The 27,502-nt window shown below is 37.2% G+C and overlaps 1 protein-coding gene across 2 annotated transcripts in view; it reads left to right on the forward strand.

The window, feature by feature from the left end:
* SPIDR (scaffold protein involved in DNA repair) overlaps positions 1-27,502 on the forward strand; it is a 479,623-nt gene that overhangs the window by 212,544 nt on the left and 239,577 nt on the right. For both annotated transcript variants that reach the window (XM_042923261.1, XM_042923262.1), the window contains 3 exons: positions 3,849-4,062; positions 5,980-6,043; positions 6,959-7,077. In XM_042923261.1, the coding sequence (XP_042779195.1) occupies positions 3,849-4,062; positions 5,980-6,043; positions 6,959-7,077 (397 nt within the window). The remainder of the gene's footprint in view (positions 1-3,848; positions 4,063-5,979; positions 6,044-6,958; positions 7,078-27,502) is intronic.

Raw genomic sequence — 27,502 nt, forward strand, 5'->3', positions numbered from 1 at the left:
GGTGACAGTCAGTGCTGTTATGCTGCAGTGCACAAGAGTGATCATCAATAGCATCTGGCATGTTTGTTCTACATTGCAGTGCACCAGGGTTCTGTTGGTGGTCCCATAAGGCATGTTTTTTCTATTTTGTCTATACTGCAGTGTACCGTGGCTGTGGTAATAGTGATACCGTGCAACACGTTTTTATTCCATCCACAGTACACCAGGGCTGTGGTGGTAGTACCATTGAGTGTGTTTATTCTTGGGGTGGCTCAGTTGGTTGAGCATCCTACTCTTGATTGTGGCTCAGGTCATGATACCAGGGTTGTAGGATTGAACCTTGCATCAGGCTCCACACTGAGCATGGAAGCTGCTTAATTCTCTCTCTCCCTCTGCCCCTCTCCTCCACTCATGCACTCTTTCTCTCTCTAAAATAAAAGTGTGTGTGTGTATGTGTGTATGTGTGTGTATATATATATATATATATATATATATATATATATATATATATATATATATATATATATATGTTTATTCTGTGCTGCAGCGCACGGGCTGTGGTGATAGCCAATACCGTGAAACATGTTTATTTTACAAGTCATTTAGTGCTCCAAATCTTCAGCAGAAATCATAGTTTTAGGAATATTGACAGGATTTATCATAAAAATCTTCAAAGAGAGTGTGGTTAGTAGCAATATGATTCATCTCAGATATGTAAGTATCCCTGGGGTAATAACTGTGTGTTTCTGTAATGTCTTGCCTTTATAAAATCTGTTGGAGGTTTATAGGGACTATAGAGTTTGGCAGACTACTGAAAACCTATCTCACTTTTAGAGCCACACAAGACAATAATTAGTGCCTGAGGAGAAAACTCAGGTTGCTCAGGCGAGCCACTGAGCGTGGCTGGAGGGTGCTATGGCAGACATGCAGCCACACAGAGCCAGGCCACCTGATCTCATGGGCCCTGGAGCTCCAAACAGCAACTGTTGTCAGTGGTTGATGGGGTAGGTGCCACGCGTGCTGCACAGTTTTGGGGGATGAGCTCTGAGCACAGGTCCGAGTTTTAAAAATTCTTAAAATATGTCCACCAATGCTCCTGTGGTTAATGCAGCCCCTAAACTTAGGGCATTTCCCTTTGCTGCTGAAGACCCTAATTCTCCAACCACTGATCTGGCTGCCCTGCATGGGAAAGATGGTGTGTGCACCAGAGCGATGTCTTACGTTGTCCTGAATTGTTTTCCTGCTCACCAACTGAGGATGAGCTACGTTTTACTAAAGAAACAACTATCATGGTAGAGGAGGCGCAATGCTTACTTCCTACTTAGTGCCTTTCTGTAATACTTGTTTTCATTACTCCACTTCCCTCCCCCATAGTGACTAGTACCAGCCTGACATTGTGCTTGTTCACATCCTTCCCCCATTCTGTTTCCTTCCTTACCTTAAGAAATAGTAGCAAGATAGGTACATACCTGAGGAAACAGTAGTCGCAGGCAGTGCTCTGGAGCAGTGATGTGGCCTTGCTTAATATGCGAACACATGTTATTGACACTTAGAGAAAGGAAGGAATGGAAAATTAGGGATGAGTGGAAAATGAAGAAAAATGAAGAGGAAAAAGAAATGGAAATGAAATGAAATTATATAACTAAAACTTTGATGTTATTTAAATATTAATTTTCATTATTCACTGTTAACCAGTTGGCTAAAGTGGTAGAGAAACTAATATCAGTATCTATTATATAAGTAGCAGGGTACTATGTTAGATACTTAGCTTTTGTTATTTCATTTAATTTTTTTTAATTAAAAAACAGAAAATAGAAAAACATAAGTGTACTCGCCACCTAGAATTAATAACGTGTTTTAATCTTTGGTCTTTTTTTGATTCACATTAAAAAAAAATTTTTTTTATGTTTTTATTTCATTTTTGAGAGAGAGAGGCAAAGTGCAAGTGGGGCAGGGGCAGAGAGAGAGGGAGACACAGAATCCGAAGCCGGCTCCAGGCTCTGAGCTGTCGGCACAGACCCTAATGCGGGGCTGGAACTCACGGACTGTGAGATCATTACCTGAGCCAAAGTCGGACGCTTAACCAACTGAGCCACCCAGGCGCCCCCATATTTTTTAATAATAGAAACGATATGAAGTGTGAAATGCTCTTCTTTCTCCTTAGGTATGTGTTTCTATGTATCCTGCTGGCCATATTTATATACTCATATTACATATATATCTACAACAATGATTTATTGTTTTCTATGTTTCAAAAAATAATAACATTATGCGTATCATGCTCTGAATATCTTGTTTATCCCCTCTCGTTTATGAGATCTCTACATGCTGATACATAGACATCTGGCCCACTAGTGTTAAGTTCTGTATGGTGTTCTGTTGTATGAACACAACATGGTTTACCCTTCCTCCTGTTGATTTGTGTTCGGTATACTTTTCTGCTCTTATAAATAGTCCTGAGGTATGCATCCTTGTTTAGGTCTCCTGGTGCTTGTGGCAGTTTCTGGGACACATCTGGGTTTTAGGTTACATACACTGTCAACCTCAGTTCTCTTGCTGAATTCTTAAAAATGTTCTTTGAGGTACACGTGGGAAAATGGAGGGGTTGAAATGTTATCTAACTTGGCCAACTTAATTAAAAAAAATTTTTTTTAATGTTTTATTTATTTTTGAGACAGGGAGAGACGGAGCATGAACAGGGGAGGGTCAGAGAGAGGGAGACACAATATCTGAAGCAGCCTCCAGGCTCTGAGCTGTCAGCACAGAGCCCAACACGGGGCTCGAACTCACAGACTGCGAGATCATGACCTGAGCTGAAGTCGGCTGCCTAACCGACTGAGCCACCCAGGCGCCCCTTGGCCACCTTAATTAATCAGTAGTTAAATTCAGATCAAATTCTACCCATTAAAATTTTTTTTAATGTTTATTTATTTTTGAGAGAGAGAAAGAGAGAGAGAGCATGAGTGGGGGAGGTATACCTAGAGAGGGAGACACAGAAGCCAAAGCAGGCTCCAGGCTCTGAGCTGTCAGCACAGAACCGGATGCGGGACACGAACCCACAAACCACGGATCATGACCTGAGCAGAAGTCAGACACTTAATGGACTGAGCCACCCAGGCGCCCCTCCACCCATTTAAATCTCAAGCCCTAGCGTTCAACATTCCTCAGAAATCCTCCCCTTTAACCTTTATGATCATTAGAACAGTTGCAACCAGCCCGTCTCCTGTAGAGTCAAAGCAGGTAATGAGGTGGAGGGAGCATATAAGAAAGAAGAATCAATAAGTGCCCATACTTCCCTTGTTGTGGTTATCAGAAGAGTTCAAGATTTGGCGTAAAACCATGCTGTGTGAAATCATGGCTCTAAGTTTTCTGTGTGTACAAAAATGTTTCTTTATGATGGAAGACTATCTTTTATGTTGCTTAAAAGAAAATTTTAATTAAAAGATGTTACAGTGAGTAGGTTACTATCTGTTCTCTACTTTGCAAAGTATACACACCATTTTCTATAGGTGGAGAAAGCTATCTTATTTTTTTTTTAATTTTTTAAAGTTTATTTATTTTAGAGAGAGAGAGAGTGGGGGAAGGGCAGAGGGAGACAGAGACACAAAAATCTGAAACAGGCCTCAGGCTCCAACTTGTCAGCACAGAACCTGACAAACTCTGTCAGTACAGAACCCGACGCAGGGCTCAAACTCACGAACTGTGAGATCATGACCTGAGCCAAAGCCGGACGCTTCACTGACTGAGCCACCCGGGTGCCCCTAAAGCTATCTTAATGTGATTCTTTTTTTTCATGACATTTTATTCACAGTTGGACCTTATGTTTATTAGACTTCATTTTGCTTGTTTTTTTCTTCTTCACCTTCTAGGTAGAAAATCTGGCATATTAGTTGTGAAAATTCTAGAGCTGCATGAGGAATGCACCATCCAAGTTGCTATGTGTGAGCAGTTAGCAGGGATGCAAGCCGACAGCTCTTCTCTAGGTCAGGCCCCCAGCACTGGACTGAAGGTGCTGTTCACCAAGGAGACTGCTTGCCATCTCAGGGGACATCCCCAAGACATCATCCATATTTACCCTCCCTGGTGAGTAGATAGAACTGATTGTAGCAGTCACTAACTGAGTTTGTCTCAAAATGTATTTTTATCATGAACATTTTTGTCACCTTATTATGGAGAAATGCCAGGAGAAAGAAGCCAGGATTTGACATCGATTTTATGTAACAGAAGCACTGAACTGTCTTTGAATGCTTGTTTGTACTTTTGTCAGGAAATTTTTTATAATTTAAGGGCAGAGAGGCAAGGGAGAAGCAATCATATCAATATTCCTCTCTAAGTGGTCTATTAAGAAATATGGCTTTTTTTTCTTAGAAATTCAATTTTAGTAAGAGGCATTAATGTGACCGTATGATAATACACATTAATATTTCTTTGCTAATCACTTTGAAAGGGATAAAAAGCATAAATTAAGACATAATAGGGTTTGAATCTTTAGGAGCATAAATGGTCATTAATAGGTCAGAAATATTTTTAAGGATACATGTTTGCTTTCTTTTCCATAGGGTGTTATTTTTTACTACAAGAAAAAGAAAATCATATTATTTTTGAGAGAATGTTTGAGCAGCCTTGTTTTAAGAACTATTAATTTTGTTGGCACATTTTTAAGAGTTTCATTCATCTGTCAAATTCTTAGCTTTGAAGTTGACTTACAGGTCTTTAAAGTAAAACTTCCTTCCCAGAGGAGGGATCTATTTTCACTGTGTCCATAGTGAGTTCTCAGTGTTTACTCAAATTCTTCCACAGTCTGTGGATATCATAGGGTAACCTACATTTTATTTTATTTCATTTTGCTTTGTTGTGTTTTTTTAATGTACCTTTTATTGAACAGTATAAGACACCTACAGTGTCATATACACATTATAAGTATACATTTCTTCAAATAATCACAAAGTGACTATGTAATTGCTGTCCAGTCCAAGAACTAGAATACAGTGCACACCTGGGACCACCCCAGTCCCCTCTCATTTCCCCCCTTTTCCTCCTACACCAGTTGACTATCATCCTGATTTATGATGCAGTAGACTCCTTTAGATGTTTGAGAACTTCATATAAATAGAACCATACAGTAATCACAAAATATGCATTCTCTTTTGCCTGACTACTTTCACTTAATATTATGCTTGTGAGATTCATCAGTTTCCTTGGCATTTAACAGTTTGTCCATTTTTATTGCTAGACAGTATTCCATTGTATTAATTTATGCAACTAAATCCATCTATTCTTCTATTGACAGATAGTTAGGTGCCTTCAGTTTGAGGATATTGTGCATAACGTAATGGCCAACTGTCATTCTCTGCGGCTTCCTCAAGAATATAATGCCCTTAATTCTCTTCTTTCTGAAATTTCTCATCATCCTAAAACCATGCCATTATTTTTCTACCATGTTAAAAAAAATTTTAATTAATCTTGACGGTGCTTCCTCTTCCCACTGTGGCCAAATTGCCCCCCAGTCTCCACCCAGCACCCCCCACACCACACCTCCGGCATCTGCAGCCACCTCCGCGCTGCTCCTCTCGTGGTTACTTGTGTGGCCATCATGTCTCCCTGTAGTACAGTGCTCACTCTTGCTCCTCCTCGTGCATTCCTCTGGCTTCTCAATACTAAAGTGCTACCAGGCTCGTCCTGGACCTCTTCTCTACCCTGTCTACCTCACTCACCCCTTTGGTCCTTCCATTTCATCTTTTGCTGTAAATACTAGCCGATCACTGACGCCTCTTAAAACTGTCTGCAGCCCACTCTCCACCCCCTCATCACAGCAGTACCCCACAGCCCCCTTACTGCCACAGCCGTGGCTCTACTTGAGTACTGATGGCGTGGCAGAATCAAGCTCCTAACCCTCCCTCTTCTTCCTCACCCTTCCCCATCTCAGGACATGGAAACCACCTTCTTGAGTACATGCACGTGTCCTCAACTCTTCTTTTTCTCGTAACCTCCCTTCTGCAGCTCCACTTCCAAATGCACACGGGTCCAGGACTTCTTGCCACCTCTACTGTCAGGACGTTTCCAGGTACTCATTCTCCTCTGGGTTGTTGCAGTCTCTTAAGTCATCTCCCTGCTTCCTTCTTTGCCCGCCTTCTGTCTCTTTCAAGATGATCGAAGGAGCAAAGCTATGAATATGCGAGTTGTCTTACCGCTTTTTGGCGCCCCATGCCCCAGTGTCTGCTCACCTCATGCACAAACCCATCCCGAGCTTTGAGGCCGCATCTCCCATCTCTGTCTCCTTCCGCAATTCCATCCTAGCCACCCTACACTCCACCCTGGTCCTCAGATACCGTGCAACTCTCCCCCTGGGGCCTGGATTCTTGCCACTGCCTGTGCTGGGGTGCTCTGTCCCACCCCTCCCTGTGTCTGCATGGTCTGCAGTTTGTCTTCTCTGGGCATTTACTCAGCTGTCACCTTCTCAAGAGTCTTTCCCTGGGTTCCATATCTGCAATTGGAAAGTATCCCCTTCCAGGCCCTTTATTGTCCTTTTCCTACTTTATTTGTCCTTTACTGTCCTACTAGACAGTGCTCCTCCTGTCTAGGGCCTTGTTCCTGTAATTTCTTGTGTTCTTTTGACTGTTTTATTGGAAGTTCTTTTTGGAAGCTTATAGTAAAACTTAGTGATATTGAGAGTATTTGATTTTTACGGTGAATTCTAGTTTTATCTTCTTTATCAATATACACCAGTTTTTGTTTTTATTTATTGTATTTCAACAAAAATATGTATATTGCAACTATGCTGCGTTTATTACAGTGAGACACAGAAGATTCCAACATAGTTATGTTGGGAACTAAATTTAGAAACATTAGTAGACTCTGGATCCTAGCTTTTGCCCTTATAGCTTTTCTTTATTTTATTTATATATCTATTATTATTTTTAAATTTAATTTTGTTTTTTTTTTTTAATTCCAGTATAATTAACACACCATGTTATATTAGTTTCAGGTGTGCAATATTGTGAGTCAACAATTCTGTACATTACTCAGTGCTCATCACAATAAGAGTACTCTCAAACCTCTTCATCTATTTCACCCATCACCACACCAACCTCCCCTCAGGTAACCACCAGTTCTCTATATTTAAGCGTCTGTTTTTGTTTGTCTTCTTTTTTTCTTTGTTCATTTGTTTCATTTCTTAAATTCAACATATGAGAGAAATCCTATGGTATTTGTCTTTCTCCAACTGACTTATTTGGCTTCACATTATACCCTCTAGATCCATCCATGTTGTTGCACATGGCAGGATTTTATCATTTGTATGGCTGAATGATACTCCATTATAGATATACACCACATCTTCTTTATCCATTCATCTATCAGTGGATACTCAGCCTGCTTCCATAATTTGGCTATTGTAAATACTGCTGCAGTAAACATGGGGGTGGCATGTATCTTTTTGAATTAGTGTTCTCATATTCTTTGGGTAAATGCCCAGTAGTGGAATTACCTGATCCCATGGTAATTCTGTTTTAATTTTTTGAGGAATCTCCATATTGTTTTCCACTGTGGCTGCACTAATTTGCATTCCCACCATCAGTCAAAGAGGGTTGCTTTTTCTCCACATCCTCACCGACATCTGTTTCTTGTGTTGTTGATGTTAGCCATTCTGACAGGTGAGACAATTTGCATTTCTCTGATGGTTACATGAGCAATCTGTTCAAGTGTCTGTAAGCCATCTGTGTGTCTTCTTTGGAGAAATGTCTGTTCATGTCCTCTGCCTGGTTTTTAATTGGATTATTTGTTTATGGTGTTGAGTTGAATAAGCTCTTTATATATTTTGGATACTAACCCTTTATCCAATATGTCATTTGCAAATATCTTCTCCCATTCAGTAGATTGCCTTTTAGTTTTTTGACTGGTTACTTTGCTGTGCAGAGGATTTTTATTTTGATACACTCCTAATAGTTTTATTTTTGCTTTTGTTTCCCTTGCTTTGGGAGACATATCTTGAAAAATGTTGCTATAGCTGATGTCAAAGAAATTATTCCCTGTGCTCTTTTCTAGGGTTTTTGTGAGTTCTAGTCTCACATTTAGTTCATTAATCCATTTGGAGTTTATTTTTGTGTATGTTGTAAGAAAGTGGTCTAGTTTCATTCTTCTGCATGTTGCTGTCCAGTTTTCCCAACACCATATCAGGAAAAAACTCTCTTTTTCCCATCGCATATTCTTGCCTCCTTTTTTTTTGTAGACTAATTGACCACATAATCGTGGCTTTATTTTTGGGCTCTCTATTCTGTTTTATTCATTTATGTGTCTGTGTTTGTGCCAGTGCCATACTGTTTTGATTTACTATAGTTTTATAGTATATCTTGAAATCTGGGATAGTGATACCTCCAGGTTGTTTTTTGTTTTTTGTTTTTTTTTTTTTTCAAGATTGCTTTGGTTATTCAAGGTCTTTTGTGGTTCCATATAAATTTTAGGATTATTTGTTCCAGTGCTGTGAAAAATGCTGTTGATATTTTGATAGGGATTGCCTTAAATCTGTAGATTGCTTTGGGTAGTATCGACAGTTTAACAATATTTGTTCTTCCAATCCATGAGCACAGAATATTTTCCACTTCTTTGTGTCATTTCGGTTTCTTTCATCAGTTTTCAGAGTATAGGTCATTCACCTCTTGGGTTAAAGTTTATTCCCAGGTATTTTATTCTTCTGGGTGCAATTGTAAATGGGATTGTTTTCTTAATTTCTCTTTCTGCTACTTTATTATTAATGCATAGAAATAAGATAGATTTCTGTATCTTGATTTTGTATCCTGCAAGCTTACTGAATTTACTTATCAATTCTGCTACTTTTTTGATGGAGTCTTTAAGGTTTTCCAAACATAGAATCATGCCATCTGCAAATAATGAATGTTTTAGTTCTTCCTTACCGATTTGGATGACCTGTGGCTAGGACTTCCAATACTATGTTGAATAAAAGTGGTGTGAGGACATCTTTTTCTTGATCCTGATCTTAAAGGAAACGCTTTCAGTTTTTCACCATTGAGTAGGATGTTAGCTCTGTGTTTTCAGATGACCTTTATTATGTTGAAATATATTCCCTCTAACCCTACTTTGTTGAGGATTTTTATCATGAATGGATGTTGTACTTTTTTTTTTTCCTTTTTAATTTTTTTAAATTTTTTTTATTTTTGAGAGAGAGAGAACAGAAGTGGGAGAGGGGAAGAGAGAGAGGGAGACAGAAAATCTGCAGCAGGCTCCAGGCTCTGAGCTGTCAGCACAGAGCCTGATGGGGGGCTTGAACTCACGAACCATGAAATCATGACCTGAGTCAAAGTCGGACATTTAACTGAGTGAGCCACCCAGGTGCCCTGGATGTTGTACTTTTTCAAATGCTTTTTCTGCATGTATTGAAATGAACATATGGTTTTTATCCTTTCTCTTGCTGATGTGATGCATCACGTTGATTTATCTTTTCCTTAAATAAGCAGATAAACTCTTAGAATCATTATATAGGTCCATAAAGCATCATCGTGCCTCCAAATCTCTGTGTCTTTAGTATGGATTTTTCTCCTCTCATTTCATTTAAAAAGCATTTAATTGGTTTTTCTAGTAGGTATTTATATATATGATACAGATTTCAAAAGATATTGAAAGATACGCAGTGAACAGTGAGTCCTTCCCATATTTGTTTCCCAGCCATTCAGTTCTCATCACCCAAAGAACCACTGATACCAGTTCTTACACACCATCCAGAGATGGTGTTTGTGTATGTGTGTGCATATGCATATATAATATAAACTCATTTATGTATTTCCTGCCACTATTCTTTTTTTTTTTTTTTTTTTCAAAAATGGTATCCAACCGTAATACCCTTGTACCATGCTTTTCTATTTTAAAAATGCATGTTGGAGAGTATTCAGTAACAATATGCTAGTATAGAAATAATTGTTACATTCGTTTTGCATGGACTTCTGAATGAAAGATACCATTATTATTCAATCAGCCCCTTTGGATGGACATATTTGTTGCTCCTCCTGTTTGGTTACTGCAAACAGTACTGCATCATTACCAACATGTGTGAGGGAGAGCTATAAGATGTATGTCTGTAAGTATTATTGCTGGATCAGAGGTTATATACCTCTTTAACTTTAGGAAACATCGTCAGATGGCACCATTTTACATTTCCACTAGCAGTGCATAAAGTGCCTATTTCCCTGTATTGATCTTCGCCAATTTAAAAACTAGAAAATGGAATTTATCATTTTAAGTTTTTTACATTTCTTTTTTCTTTTACTGTAATGTAAGCTTGGGCTTCATTCCCTGTGCTTAAGAACCATTTATGTATTATTTTCTATGAAATGCCTGTTGATGACTTTAGACCTTTCTTCTCTTGGATTGTTGGTCTTCATCTTATCGATTTGTATCAACTCTTCAGAAATGCTAAAAATAGCTCTTTGTCAATCGTATACATTACAATGAGTTTTCTCCCCATTTGTCATTAGTCTTTCAGCTTTTTTAGGCAGGAGGTGTCTCTTTTTGTTTGTTTTTGAAAAGCAGGGTAGTGTGCTTTTCCATGGCTGAATTTATCCATCTTTTGTAGTTTCTGCATTTTATATCATAGATAGTAAAGAAGTCAAAACTTTCTTGCTGTGAGATTAAAATTTTTTCTGTGTTTATTCTAATACTTTATGGATTGATTGCTTTCAAATTTTTTATATTTAAATCTTTGACTCCTGAAATTTATATTTATGTAATAGGTTAAGTAGGAAATGAATTTTTTTCAAATGACCGCTCAGGAGTCCCGTCAGCATTTATTGACATCATGTTAAATTTATGAATTTCTGGAATAGGACTTAAAAGCAGTCTCTGGGTAAGGCTCTGCTAGGATACTCCTCCCTTCCCCATGCTGATGCAATTAATGGCAGCATGTATCAGAGCACCAGGGCGCTAATTGGTTACCTTAAATCTGTCTTCCCTCAGAAATCTGTTCTCATTCAGCATCTTCTCCTTTCTCACTCTAGTTTTTGCTTCATTGTATAATTTAGGTTTTGCTTTCAATAAAGTCTAAGTTCATTGCTGATAGGAAAGGCAAGTTGGTATTCTTTGTTTTTAATCTCCTCCCTCCTCAACTTCTAATATTTTTGTGCACCTCTATGTATTTCAAAACATATTTATTAAATGATACTTTTTTAATAAAAAAAATTAGTGTCTAAGTATGAATGTTCTTTAGGAAAGATGTTTTAGAGGTATTGAAGTTGGGACACTTTCTTGGGCTCATGAGAAGTAAAATTAAATCAAGATTATCTGCAAAGATAATATATTTACAAAAAATTTTCAAATCCCACTGGCTCCTTAGACCTCATAAGTGGATGAGTTATTATCATTTGACTTTGGGATGTTTTTAGTTTTGGGTTGTATTGACGAAGCTGCCTTGGTGGTTGCTTCTTTCATTCTTTCAGGGGAAATTTTCTGTGTGAAATTGTATGGAATTTCCTGTGTGGTACTATATGCAGAGATTATTAATTCTAACCTTGATTTGGATATTTTCTTTTTCTCTGTTATGTTTTTGGTTTTCATTCTTTGAGGAGTTTTGCTCTGTGAATGGAATGTAGATTATAGAATAAGAGTGAAATGAAATCCTGCATTTGCCCATTTTAATATATGAGACCTAACTGTTTTTATATGTTATGCCATCCAATGGAAAATGAATTTTGATCTCTAGGAAGACAACTTAGAATGCTTGTGTTGTTATCCAAGCCAAATGGTACCAGATATTAATGCTATGTAAGAATTTTATTACCTCTATAAAAGTGAAAATATCTGAAATAGATATAATTTGATATATTTCTCTGGAGTCATTGTGACCTTTCTCAAAATGACCATCTCAAAAGAAGGAGAAATATATATATATATATATATGTGTGTGTGTGTGTGTGTGTGTGTGTGTGTGTGTATAAAGTAAGATACCTTGATGAAAATTATAAAACACTGATAATTCCCAAATGTTGGTGGGACTGTAATTTGGTACCTTCTTTGGCAATATGTCACAAATGTTAATGTGAATACACTTTGATACAGAACTTTTGCCACTGGTACTTTATCCTATAAAAATACTCAAATATGTACAGAAAATATAGTCATAAATGTTTTGCTTAAAACCTTAAAATCTAAATCCAGCCTAAATAGCTATTAGGTTGAGGTGGATTAAATAAGGTTCTGCACATCTCTGCTATGGATGGTAATTTAACATAGTGATAGAGATTTTTATTTCCTCTCATAGAAAAATATCTATATCACAGTGTTATTTTGCAGAGAGCAGGTCACAAGAGAGCAGTTAGGGTCACTGAGACAGGAGGAGCAGTCTGGGTCACTTGGGTAGGAGGACTATTACCATTTCTCCTTCCTTGGCCACCTCATTACCCAGCAGACAAACTGATACACTATTGTTATTAGCTTCTAGGGCTCTCCTAAAAGCAAATACCACAGATTGGGTGGCTTAAACAACAGAAGCTTATTTTCTCATGGTTTTGGAGTCTGGAAATTTGATATCAAGGTACCAATGGTTGGTTTCCACTGAGGCCTCTCTCGCTAGCTTGTAGATGGCTACACTCTTGCTCTGTCCTCAAGTGGTTTTTTCTTTGTGTGGGCACATGCCCCTGATGTTTCTTTGTGTACCCAAATCTCCTCTCATTATAAGGATATTAGTTAGCTTAGGGTCCTTCCTAATGGTCTCATTTTAACTTAATTACCTTTTTAAAGTCCCTATCTCCAAGTAGTCACATTCTAAGCTACTAGAGGTTAGGACTTCAACATATGAATTTGGAAGGGACACAGTTCAGTCCATAACACTATCATAAATATTAACACTTTTCTGCTGGATATTTCAATTTTGTGAATTTGATCAACCGCCTGATTTCTCTGTTTCCATGTCTCCAAGAGGACTTGACAACCTTCCAAATAGCTTCCTGAATTGTATTATGTCTTGTTATATATAGAGATTTTTCTCAAAAAAAAAAAAAAAAAAAAAAGATACTTTTTTAATTTAAAGAAAATGTAATAGTATTTTTTAGGTACTTTAGGAGGAGAGATGAATGGGAAGTGTTTTGAAAGATGAGTTTATTGATATGCATGTATAGGTGATTTAGGCCATCTATCTTAATAGTTTGGAAGTTTCTGCATTTTAATTAAGAATTTATTTCTTTTATCCAAATGTTAACTGAAGTTAGTCTAGATGTCACTTAAAAATAGCTCATAGTTAAAGAAAAAAAAGCCAAAATAACAAAAATGACTAGTCTTTTTTTAATATAATTTTTTTGAGATAGAGAACGAAAGAACGCATTAGTGGGAGAGGGGCAGAGAGCGTGAGGGACAGAGGACCTAAAGTGGGCTCTACGCTGACAGGCTGACAACAGCGAGCCCAGTGTGAAGCTTGAACTCACAAACCACGAGATAATAACCTGAGCTGAAGTCAAATGCTCAACTGACTAAGTCACTGACTAAGCCACTGCCCCTAGTCTTTTTCTTTTAGTGGAAACTTACCATTATAAATATTTTGTCCTTGGGGGCGCCTGGGTGGCTCAGTCGGTTAAATGTCTGCCTTCGGTACAGGCCACGAACTCACAGTTTGTGATTTCGAGTCCCGCATCGGGCTCTTGCTGTTGTTCAGAGCCTGCTGCCTGCTTCGGATTCTTTGTCTCCTTCTCTCTCCGCCCCTTCCCCACTCACACTCCATCTCTGTCTCAAAAAATGAATAAACGTTAAATTTTTTTTAATTAAAAATTAATTAGTTAATTAATTAATTAATATTTTGTCCTTGTAGCCTGTTTGCTCTTTTTCCACTAAAAGTATTTTGTGTTCATTCAAACTTGTTTTCAACATGGAAACAGTTTTTAAAAGAATCAGTAGAAGGGAGCCTGGGTGGCTCAGTTGGTTAAGTGTCTGACTCTTGATTTCAGCTCAGGTCATGATCTCATGGTTCATGGGCTTAAGCCTCACGTTGGACTCTGCTCTGACAGTGTGGAGCCTGCTTAGGATTCTCTCCCTCCCTCTCTCTTTGCCCCTCCCCTTGCTCTCAGGCATGCATGCTCATTCGCTCTCTATTTCAAAATAAATAAATAAACTTAAAAAGAAAAATAAAAGCATAGAATTTTAAAAGAAGAATTTATAAAAAGCAGAATCAGTAGACTTCTGACACTTCCATTTGTCCTTTAGCAATAAATGGAGTTTAGTTGAATAATGGTTACTTATCCAAAGGAGATTAGAGCCTTCTCTATGTATTGAATTCCTATAAGATGTCATTGTTATCTTACCTCAGCAAATCTGAGAATGAAGGTAGAACTAAAATGCCTTGCCTAGGATTAATTGTATTATGATACAGTGATAGAATTGTGTTACCAGAAGCAACCTCTAAAAAAAAGGTCATGAATGTATAAAATCTCAAACATATAAAAATATAGTAGTCTAATGAATCTCATGCCCCCACCACAGTTTTAAATTTTATCAACTAATGAACAAACAGAATTTATTGCTAAAGGAAACTGAAAGGTTTCAATATGATTCCAGAGAAACATTTTAGCAAATTGAACAGAATTTTTTTTTTATGTGAAGAAAGGAGTTTTCTGTGATAGTAGTTATAGAAAGAGGGAGATAGAACTCATCTGGCTGATAGAATATGACCCACTACCAAATCTAAAGCCAGGATGAGCACCAGAAAAAGTTGAATATGTGATAGTGTATCAAGGGACAACCAGGACACCTCCTGGGACACCCACTCACTCATTCAAAATATCTGTTAACGCACTGTGTGCCAGATAATTTTGTCCTTCCTTACGATATGCATCATAATCTGGGGAAGGAGTGAAATCCTACTTTCTGCATTATAATGAATACCTCTCTGTATCAGTAAATTCACATCATTGTCTCTTTCTTTTTAATTTTTTAATGTGTTTTATGTATTTTGAGAGAGAGCGTGTGTGCATGCGAGTGGCGGAGAGACGGAGAGAGAGGGAGAGAGAGTCCCAAGCAGAGTCCATGCTGTCAGCGCTGAGCCTGACGCAGGGCTACATCTCATGAACTGTAAGATCATGACCTGAGCCAAAACCAAGAGTCAGAGGCTCAACCGACTGAGCCACCCAGGTGCCCCTCACATCATCATTTTTAATGACTACTTTGTACTTTGCCATATGTATATGTCATAATTTAAATAGTCTCTTCTATTGAGATTTTAAGGTTGCCTCCTATTTTGGGAACTTGTTTCCCAGCTTGAAACCGTACCTGAATGAAAGTGCTTATACTCCATTCTCATTATATTCTTAGAGTATTTCTAAAAGTGGAAATTCTTGTTTAGAGAATATGGGTGGGTTTTGAGCTCTTCAATATATTGTCACCATAGTAACCTATGAAGGTTATAAATGTTCCCAATGCTGTCAGTTTCTCAGCAGTCACGTCAATACACACTCAACATTTTTAATGACTACAGGTTATATAATTTCTTTATTCTTTTCCATATTCTCAACATATAGTGTATATTCACTTTTTTTCTAACACAAATTAATTTTTAATAGACATACACACACACACACATATATATATATAATTTAGTATATATTTTAGATTTCTTTTCAGAGTGGATTTTAGGAACTGTTTTAGTGGGTTAAAGGTATGCATTGTTGCTGTCACTGCTATAATTTCTTGATACAGTTACTTATAAACTTCATAGAGTATCTGCATCTGGTCATTGAATACTTTTTCTTATATTTTCTTATATATAAGAAAATATAATCTTGTATTTTCTTATATATATTATGACAGGTTATCTTTTGAGAGTTGGTTTTCTTAACCTTTACTCACATTTGTTGGGGTTCTGCAGACTTTCTTATCAATTTGATGCCTGTTTTGTATAATAAAATGTTTCTGTTTATAGTTATATCATTTATGATAATACTTTTGTTGTTTCCTTCCTAATAGTTATATCTCTTGTTTCTGTCTTATTACATTAGCTAAAACTTTTAAATCAGTCTTTTTTCCTACAGTATTTCCAATGACTAGAATAATGCTAGGCACATAGTTTTATGCTAGGTTTGTTATGCTAGCATAGTTTTATGCTAGAATGCTAGGACATTCAATATTTGATTAGTGTTGAGTATTAAATAATCATCAAGACATTGTCAGTTTTGTTATGCTCCCTATTTGTCTATTTTTTTTTTGAGAGAGAGGAAGAGCACAGGGGAGGAGCAGAGAGGGAGAGAGAGAATCCCAAGTAGGCTTCATGCTGTCAGTGCAGAGGCTGACACAGGGCTTGATCTCACAAACTGAGATCATGACCTGAGTTGAAATCAGGAGTCTGAGGCTTAACCGACTGAGCCACTTAGATGCCCCACTCCCTATTTGGATGACAGGATGTATCCGTATATTTTGCTGATTTGTACATTCATTAGGAAGCATTTATTGAATGTTTACAGATGCTATAATAAGCCTTGTGCTGGATGACGGGGTTACAGTATTCAAAATGACAAATCATCTCTGCCCTTGAGGAACTCAGTGGTGGAAGAGAAAGGCAATATAAACAAGTTATAAAGGACGTAGAAAGTATACCAATAGCTCTTTGTACAAGGGATGTGAGGACAGTGAGGAAGGCAATACAACTGATAGATCAGTAGAGGGGTGTGTGTGTGTGTGTGTGTGTGTGCGTGTGTGTGTGTGTACACCACATGCTGGGGAGAATATAGATTGAGAGTGTCAAGGGTAGCTTCCTGGAGTTGGTGATCCCCTATCCAAGCTATGGAGGCTAAGTTGGAAAGAATAAAGGAAAAGACTGTGAGGGCATTTGAAGTAGCAAATGACTGAGTGAGCAAAGTCCAAGAGGCCAGAATGGTATGGTGGTGTAGGGTGTGTGCGGGGATATATGCCTCAGGAAATTCTCAGGCAGAGGTAGCAGCAGGTGAGGCTGGAGAACCTAGATACAGTGTTAAAGAGGTGATACTGAATCCTTCCTTCGTCCTGGAAAGGAGCAATGTGATCTGGTTCACACTTCGAAGTTGGTGGAGACTAACTGTAGAAGGCTGGAGTAAAGGCATCTTGGAGGCTTTGGAAGTAGCTAAAGTGTGAGAAAGACGATGACTTGGACTGGGATGGTAAACAGCAGATGTGGGATCTGTTTTGCAGTCAGAGGCAACAGGATTTCCGGTTGGGTTTGATGTGCTATATGAAAGTCAAGAAAGAAGGGAGACTCCTAAGTTTTTGGTTTGAGGAGGAGGTGAGTTATGGCACCATGTAGTAAAATGGGGAGACAGGGTTGATTTGGGGGGCACAGTCCATAGTACCTTCTTGACACCAGCAATAGCTAGAGCCCTGAGAGATTATGATGCCAAAAGAGAAACTCTTGTCCGCTGGTCTGGGTTTTCAGTGTAACCTATGTTTGGTAAGTGCCAGAGGGCCAAGGTAGAGCCCATAGGCTTGTTCACGGCTGGTTTTTTCCTCTTTTATATTTGCTACCTGGGATTCTTTGAGATGAAGATATGGCTGACTCTTATTGCTAGGAGTAAAGCAAGGCCAAAGATGAAAGGTTTGTTTACTGAGTGGTACTGTCTTTCAGTTGTGACAGCCAGAAAGCCAATTTTTTCCCAACACAAGTACAGGATGTCCTGAAAAGAAATAAATAGAAAACTAATGCAGTGATAAAAGGGAAAAAAATGAACACCATGATGGTAATCTAGAAAATCTAAAACAGGAGAAGGAAATCAATCATTTATGCTTATATGAGGAAAGAAGTAAAGCAGATATCAGCAGTGCACCACAGAACACTTTTCCATGGGATTCCATTATATTCCATTATATTCCACTTCGTAGGAATATAACCAAAAGGTTTTCATTCAAATAACTTTGGGAGAGGCTACTTAAATGTGGACTGGTTACTATACTGTTGGGCTCCTCAGAGACTAATGTGCAATAAGCAAATGCGCATTATGTTTTACAATAGAGGAAAACAAAACAGAGGGGATCATGTAAGCAACAAATGACCACATTCTTCCTAATCTAAGCAGGTGGGTCAGGAGAACAAGTAAGGGGAGTGATGTCTCAAAAAATGGTGGAGTAGGAAGCACACTTCTACCTAAACAACTAGTGTACTGGTAAGAACTGATTCTAGTTGAACGCTTGTAGCTCCAGGGAAGACTTTTATAAACAGTAAATTGGGGGGAATTTCAGCCTTTCAAGTAGTAGCACTACCATTCCACATTCTCAGCTTTACAAGCCTGGTGCAGAATGCTGGAGCCAGGGTGGGCAATATATCAGGGCTGTGTATTGATTGCTGAGAACTGCTTTTGATTGCTGAGGAACTGGCAAAGAGGTTAGTAGATGTTTTTTTAACCTCCATAGGCTGACGTGGTTTCCAAGACACTTAAGGAGACAGTATTTGTCTACTTTCCCCCTTTTGGGAGCCAAACATTTAAGAAATCGTTATCAGTTCACTAGCTGACCACAGAGATAATGGAACAGAAATAACAGACACAACAAATGACAAAGAACACACATCTTGAAAAAATAATATTGAAAAGTCAAAACAGATTAATCCAGCCCTCGACAAATAAGGTTCAACAATCCCTGAAGAATAGGACAATTAAATTTCCACATTTACCACAAAATAATACTCAAATGTCCACTTCTCAACAAAAATTACAAAACACACAAAGAAACAGGAAACAATGGTCTGTTAACAGAAAAAAAATAATAATTTGGCAGAAACCATCAATGAGGAAACCCACTCATTGGAATTATTAGTCAAAGATGTGAAGTCAACTGTCTTAAATGTGTACAATGAATTAAAGGAAACCATTGATAGAAAACTAAAGGAAATAAGGAAAATATATGAACAAAAATGAAAATTTCAGTGAACATATAGAAAATTTTTTTTCAAAAAAAATTCTGGAACCGAAAGTACAATAACTTAAATTTTCAAACTCACTAGAGAACCTCCATAGCATATTTAAACAGGTGACAGTTTAGATCAATGAACTTGCAGTTAAGACTGTTGAACTTATATAGTCCAAGGAACAGAAAGAAAAAAGAATGCAGAAAAATGAACAGAGCTTGAGGCACCTGAAGGACACCATCAAATGTAGAACATATGTATTATAGGAGTACCAGAAGGAAAACAGAAAGAGAAAACATGAAAAAAAAAAAAAAAAAAAACCTATCTGAAGAAATGATGGCCAATAATGTTCCAAATATGAGGAAAAACATAAATATACATATCTAAGAAACTAAACAGTCTCCCAAGAGAGATAAACTGAAAGAGATCCATACCAAACCATATTCTAGTAAAATTGTTAAAATCCAAAGACAAAGAGAAACAAGAGAGAAAATACTTGTCAGGTACCAGGGATCCTCAAAAATATTAGGAGATAATTTCTCATTAAAAAAAAAAATTGGTATCAGAAAGGAGTTGGATGACATATTTAAAATCCCGAAAGGAAAAAAACAAAACAAAATTGTCAACCAAGAATTATATGTCTTGCAAAAGTATCTTTCAAGAATGAAAGAGATATTAAGACATTTATAGATAAACAGAAGCCAAGGGTGTTGATTACCAATAGACCTGTCCTATAAGAAATAGTAAAGGCAGTCCTCCATGTTGAAATGTTTAGCAACTTGAACCTAAGAAAAATGTGAACGCTGGTGATGGTAACTACAGAAGGAAATATAAAAGCGTACTTTTGGTATTGTTTGTAATGTTCTCTATGATTTAATAGGAAAATGCATGCACCAAGAATTTAAAATTTATGTTAATGGGAATACAGTGTATAAAAATGTAATCTATGACAATACAATGTAAAGAGGGAGGGAAGGAGATGTACTACAGGTACAAAGTATTTGTATACTATTGAAACTTAATTGGTCTTTTCCAAAATAGGTTGTTATAAGTTTAAGATTTTAACTGTAATTTGCAAAGTAAACATTAAGAAAATAAAAAAATAGAGACAAAGGAAAAGAAGAAAGGAATTAAAATGTTACACTACAAAAAAATCAACTAAATATTATATACATATTATTGACATTAATATTTAATCATTGATATTTTGATACAAAAAATGTTGAAGGAACTGAAAAATAAAGAACAATAAGGTATACAAAAACAATCCATAGATGGCAAAAATAAATCCTTCTTTATCAATAATCACATTAAATGTAAATGGATGGAAAAAACTATTAAAAAAACTTTTTGGATTTCAAAAAAAAATAACAGGATCCATCTATATGTTGTCTACAAGAGACTCAATTTAAATATAAGGTCACAAAGTGGTTGAAAGTAAAAGGATAAAAAGTATATAAAATTCCATACAGATTGTAACTAAAGAGAACAAGAGTGGATATATTATTGTCAGACAAAATGGACTTTAAATTTAAAAAAGCTGAGACAAAGACAGATATTATATATTGATAAAAGGTTCAATACAATAAGATGTAACAATTCTAAACATATACATACCTAATAAAGTAGCCCCAAAAATATATGAAGCAAAATTGAAAATTTTTGAAGGGAGAAAAAGGCCTAAAATACTTCAGTATCCCACTTCCAATAATGGACAGAACAGAAGATCAATAAGACACAAGAGGACTGGAACAACACAATAAACCAATTAGACCTAATATATAGAATACCACACCCAAACTGCAGAGTGCACACATTCTTCTTAAGTGCACATAGAACATTCTTCAACCTAGACAATATTGTTAGGCCACAAAGCAAGTTGTTATGGACTGAATTGTGTTCCTCCAAAATTCATAACCACTCCTGGGCAACTTAAAATTTGACAGTAGAGGTAGGGCCTTTAAGAGCTAATAATAATAAGGTTAAATTAAGTCATGTGGTGGAGCCCAGATCAATGTGATAGGTATGGTGTATTAAGACAGCCAGGAGTGATGGACGTACACAGAGAAAGTGTTATGAAGATGCAGTGAAAAGGTGACCATCTGCAAACCCAAAGAGAGAGGCCTTCGGAGAAACCAGACTTACTGGTACTTTGATCTTGGACTTACAGCATCCAGAACTATGAGAAAATAAATTTCTATTTTTTAAGCCACCCAGTCTATGATATTTTGTTATGGTAGCCCTAGGAAACTAATACACAAATCCAAATTTAAGGAGATTCAAGTTACAAAGCGTCTTTTATGTTCACAATGGAATAAAGCTAGGAATTACAAATGGAGAAATTAGAAGATACCTTGAGACAAATGAAAATAAAAACAAAACATGCCTAAACTTACAATGTGAAAACACTGCATTAGAAATTCATAAGTGTAAACGTACACATTTAAAAAAGAAATTTAGGGGTGCCTGGGTGGCTCAGTCAGTTAAGCATCCAACTTCGGCTTAGGTCATGATCTCATGGTTCCTGAATTGGAGCCCCACATCAGTTCACTTTGCTGAAAGAAATTAAGAAAGATGTAAATAAATGGAAAACATCTCATGTTCATGAGTTGGAAGCCTTAATATCGTTAAATTGACAATACTCCCCAAAGAAATCTACAGATTTAGTATAATTTCTATCAAAATTCCAAAAGCAGTTTTTTTTCTGGGAGGAGAAAACCCATCCTAAAATTCATATGGAATATCAAAGAATCCAAAACAGCCAAAACAATCTTCAAAAAGGAAAACAAAATTGAAGAACTCACACTTCCTCATTTGAAAACAATACAAAGCTACGGTAACTAAAACTGTATGGTATTGCATTAAGACAGAGATATAGAACAGTGGAATAGAATACAGACACCCAAAATAAACCCTTATATATATGGTGAAATTATTTCTAACAAGGGCACTAAATCCTTTCAACAAATGGTGATGGGAAACTGAATAGCCATATGCAAAAGAAGGAAGTTGGGCTGTACACAAAAATTAACTAACAATTAATCAAAGACCTAAACTTAAGAGCTAAAACTATACAGGGGAAGATCTTCATAACATTGGATTTGGCAGTGATTCCATAGATATGACACCAAAAGCACAGGAAATTTTTTAAAAAATACATCAATTGAACTTCATCGAAAGCTAAAAACATTGTGCATCAAAGGACAGTATCAAGAAAGTGAAAAGACAACTGACAAAATGTGAGAAAAGATTTGCTAAGGGATTAGTATCTATAAGTAGAATAGGGATTACCAAGAAGTAAGAGGAATGGAGAGTTACTGTTTAATAGGTACAGAGTTTATGTTTGGGATCTTTATAAAGTTCTTTTTTTTTTTTTTTAATTTTTTTTTTTAACGTTTATTTTTGAGACAGAGAGACAGAGCATGCACGAGGGAGGGGCAGAGAGAGAGGGAGACACAGAATCGGAAGCAGGCTCCAGGCTCTGAGCCATCAGCCCAGAGCCCCACGCGAGGCTCGAACTCACACACCGCGAGATCGTGACCTGAGCTGAAAGTTGGACACTTAACCGACTGAGCCACCCAGGCGCCCCGGGATCTTGACAAAGTTCTTGAAGTAGATAGTTGTGATGGTATATATTATGCACATATTTAGTGCCACTGAATTGTCCACCTAAAAATGGTTAAAATGGTAACATTCATGCGTGTTGTACCACAATAAAAATGAACTTAAAAAGAACTGCTAAATGAGTTAACTTACTCTCTAGTGTTTGTTTTAGTTCATAAATTAATTATTTTACATGTGGATGTGGAGGCACATTGTATCTAAAAATACATAAATCCAGGCGTGTCGGTGGCTCAGTTGGTTAGGCATCTGATTTTGGCTCAGGTCATGATCTCGTGGTCTGTGAGTTTGCACCCCACATTTGGCTCTGTGCTGACAGCTCAGAGCCTGGAGCCTGCTTCAGATTCTGTATCTTCCTCTCTCTCTGCCCCTCCACCGCTCATACTCTGTCTCTCTCTCTCCCCCTCTCTCAAAAACAAATAAACATTTACAAAATTTATATATATATACATACACACACACACACACACACACACACACACACACACAACTTAAGTAGAATAGTTAGTAAAACTTAATTTGATGTTAATATTAAGAATGTGTACATTGAGTTAAGGTCAATTAATCCCTTCATTGTAAAGTCTAAATATATAAGTTCATAGGATTCCAAATTTCCAGTGATGTCCCAACAAATTCATCATTAACTTATAAATAGTACAAACATGATCATTGCTAACACTTATGTAAGTGGTCATTATATACCAGGTACAGTGCTCAGTTCCTGAATCTTATGTAATTTCACAGTAGCCCTTCAGGATTGTTGCTCTTTTCTTCCCCCATTTTCTGTCCCAAAAAACCTAAGCATAAAGACTCAATGAGAAAGCCCATGGTAAGACCTTTTTCTGTCTCACAAAGCAGAACTCTGCAAAACTGCTTGTACAAGTACTGTTTTAGGTACAAGTATTGAACAGGGCTTACCCCTCCCACCCCACTATCCCTCTCTGAGAAGAGACTGGAATAATGGATTGTCACCCTGCAGAGTCCCATCATGAGGCTCAAGAAGCTTTAATGAAGAGTTTGTAATTGATATGACCTGACAATAGACTGTGTTATTGATGAGGTGGCAGCAGAGAGAGGAGTGGTGACCAGGATCCAGGAGAATGTTGCTGAGTTGAGTGGCCTGTGGGAACAAAGAGATATGTCAGTTCCTTAGATTCAAGGAGTGCTGGTGGCAAGAGTACTGAGCTTGCACTTGCCAGAGTTTAAAGCCCAACACTACATTTCTGGTCATATCTTTGAGATGTCATCACGTTTGTTTGTAACATGAGACAGATGATATCATCTGTGCCTTTTCACAAGATGACTGAGGGTAAATGATAAATAGCCCATTATGAATCCCACTGTTTCCACTTAGGTTTCCTTGTGACACTACAGAAACCTTGAACAATGTTGACTCTTGAATTAGAGGTGGCCCTTGAACAATGAAGGGGTTAGGGGCGACTCCCCACACAGTCAAAAATCTGCATGCTTGACTCCCTGAGAACTTACATAGTAATATCCTACTGTTAATCAAAAGCCTTACCAATAACTTAAACAACTAAAATATTTTGTTTGTTGTATTATTTACTGTATATTTTTATAATAAAGTAAGCTAGAGAAAAGAAAATATTATTTTTTATTTTCTTAATGTTTATTTTTGAGAGACAGAGACAGAGCGTGAGAGGGGGAGGGGTAGAGAGAGAGGGAGACACAGAATCTGAAGCAGGCTCCAGGCTCTGAACTGTCAGCACAGAGCCCAATGCAGGGCTTGAACCCACAGACCGTGAGATCATGACCTAAGCCAAAGTTGGACGCTTAACCGACTGAGCCACCCAGGCACCCTGAGAAAAGAATATATTATTAAAAAATTATAAAGAAGAAAAATACATTTATAGTATTGTACTTATCAATACCATAAATTTAAGTCATCTTTTTACAAATGGGTCATCTGTCAGAACCTACATCAATATTGTCTTATATGATATAAAACATTGTAGATGTTATACATTTTACTAACACTAAACATCAAAAATGAAAAGACAATATGGAAAAAATTCACATTTATTACGGTTTTAACAATTCACATATTGATAACAAGCCACAATACAATTGCAGTTTGGTGACCTACTATAATGGATAGGATTGCTTCATGTAGGCTAGCCTATATACACTAATGAGTGAATCCTTATAAAATCTTGATGGTGTACCATATTATAGTCATATTTATAATGCAGTATTAGAGACATTGATCATTTATAAAAAAAAACTCACCTCTGATGATAGACTAAAATGCAATCTCCAATTATTAGAGAAAGAGGCATACTGTACAGTAATAGAATTCTTTGAAAGAAAAGTTATAAAGCAGTATGAAAACTAGCACATTATTAATTTTATATTAAATATCATTCACTTTATGCCTATGTAAGAATAGGTTTTCCTCTTCCATATGAGTCTTGCAGGTTGATGTTCTACACAATGTGTATTTAGGCAGTAGTGATGATGATGACACAAAAACGTCTTGTATGCTTAATAGATTTTCATACAAAGATACACACATACACACCAGCTAAGGTTATTAACCATACATCATGATGAATATTTGTTATTCGGTAAGTAGAACTGGATCATCATAAAGTCTTCATTGTCATTCTCTTCACATTGAGTAGGCCAAGGAGGAAGAAGAGGGTTTGGTCTTACTGTCTCAGACGTTGCAAAGGCAAAGGAAGTGGAGGAGGTGGAAAGGAAAGAGGGAGAGGCAGGCATGCTTAGTGTAACTTTGTGGAAATAAATATACTATCCGTGTGGCATTTTTGCCTTTTCCTTCTCTAAAAATGTTTTCTATGGTACCAGTCCTTCTTCCGCCATTTGCTTTAGTTTCAGTGCCTGTATCATAGAAGGGTCCATGTTGTAAAAGTAGTCTTGAGTAATCAGAATTCTCTGCCAGATTGCCTGATGTCAATTTGTTTTTAGGCACTGCTGCTTCTATGTCTTCTTCCTTATCATCTGATGCTGATTAGGAATCATTCATTTCCATCAGGTCTTCGGTTAATTCCTCTGGTGTCATGTCTGTTAGCTCTTTAATTTCTCCAAGATTCATAGTTTGAAACCCTTAACACTGCTCACCTTTTTTGCTATATTCACAATCTTTTTTTATGATCTCCTTGATTGGCTCTGTCATAAATCCTGTAAAGTCATACACAACATCTGAATACAGTTTTCTCCAGCAAGAATTAATTGTTTCAGCTTGATGGCTTTCATAGCTTTTTCTCTAACATTGATGGCATCTTCAATGGTGTCATCCTTCCAGGCTTTCGTGATGTTCTCTCTTTTGGGGTTCTCTTCCACTGTGTTGACAATCCTTTCCATAGAATACCCTGTGTAATGAGACTTAATGGACATGAGGACTTCATGGTCTAGAGGCTGAATTAGAGATGTTATACGCAGATAAGTAGACTACTTCAGACCTTCATTGTTGAACTCATGAGGTTCTAGGTGGCCAGAGCCATTTTCCAATATGAAAAGAACTGTAAAAGGCAGTCCCTTATTGGCAAGGTACTTCCTGACATCAGCATCAATGGAACCAATCCAGGAAACGAGTTCATTGTCCAGGCCTTCTTGGACAACCAAAAGACTGGCAGCTGGTGTTTATCTTTTCCCTTCAAAGATCAGGGGTTATATACATAAGGGTAGTCCTGATTATAAACCTGACTGCATTTGCACAGAACAGTAGAATTAGCCTGCCCCTTCCTGTCTTAAATCCTGGTTTTCACTTCTCTTCCTTACTAATAAATGTCCTGGTGGCTGCCCCCCCCCCCCCGCCCCCCACCAAGGATAGGGCACTTTTGTGTTAAAAACCTGTTCAGGCAGATATCCTTTCTCCTTGATAATTTTCTTAGTGGTATCTGAGAACTCATCTGCTGTCTTTTAGTCAGCAAAAGCTGCTTCTTTTGTGATCTTGACATTTTTTTTAAGCCAAACCTCTTTCTAAAATTATCAAACCATTCTTTCCTGGCATTAAATTGTCCAGCTTTAGGTCGTTCACCTTCCTTTTGCTTTAAGTTGTCATATAATGACTTTTTCTCAAGTCATATTAGAATGTATAGGCATGCCTGTCTTGAAGCAATCCTGCACCCACATAAAAACTGCATTTTCAATATAAGGTAGAAAGGTATCTTGCACAAAGTACAAGATTTTCATGCCTACTGGCATGGCTGCAGTGACAGCTTCATGAATTTCTTTTTTTTTTTACGATAGTTCTTAAAATAGTGAGTAACCTCAGCTGTAGACCTCAGTCTGGAGTACATATCAAGCAATTCAGCTTCTTCTTATAATGTCATAACTTTTCTCTACTTTTTGGGAGCACTTCCAACATCACTACTAGCACTTCCTATGGGTCTCTTAGTGTTATCTAAGGTTTACAATATTGCCCTAACCATGAAGAAAAATACACGAGAACTGTGAGAGCTCACTTTTTACTGCCATCGGCAATTTACTGCAGATACCAGCTGCTCATGTGCAGGTAATTAGCATCACACAGCCTTTTAAGTGGACACTCTTGAGCTCACCACGATAGCAACAGGAGGTGGCTGGGAAATTATTACAGTAGAACAGCATGTATTAGTGTTAACTTTACGCAGTTATGACTTAATACTACACCTTTATGTCTGTTTACATTTCTTTCAACTACGAATGGTACCATGTACAATCTGTAAAAATGTGTGTGTTTTGATAAGTTTTAACTTTTTGTGATAGATTTGTATATGTTTTACAGTAGCAAATGATAAAATAGGCTAATATTTACATATATTTTATGCATTCATGACATACCTAACTTTTTAAGTTTTTAGATGTTTCCAGGCTAGATGGTTTGTCTGGAAGTTGTTTCAAATTGTCACAAATCTCCAAAAAAATTTCAACATATTTATTGAAAAGAGCCCATGGATAAGTGGACCATTGCAGTTCAAACCTGTGTTGTTCAGGGGTCAGCTGTTTAACTGTATGATTTGGAGGCTTCAACTTTCATGTGGTGATTGAATATGAAAATCATGTAAAACTCAGGTGAAAATTTCATAG

This window comes from Panthera leo, chromosome F2 (assembly GCF_018350215.1).
Source record: "Panthera leo isolate Ple1 chromosome F2, P.leo_Ple1_pat1.1, whole genome shotgun sequence".
Lineage (NCBI taxonomy): Eukaryota > Metazoa > Chordata > Mammalia > Carnivora > Felidae > Panthera > Panthera leo.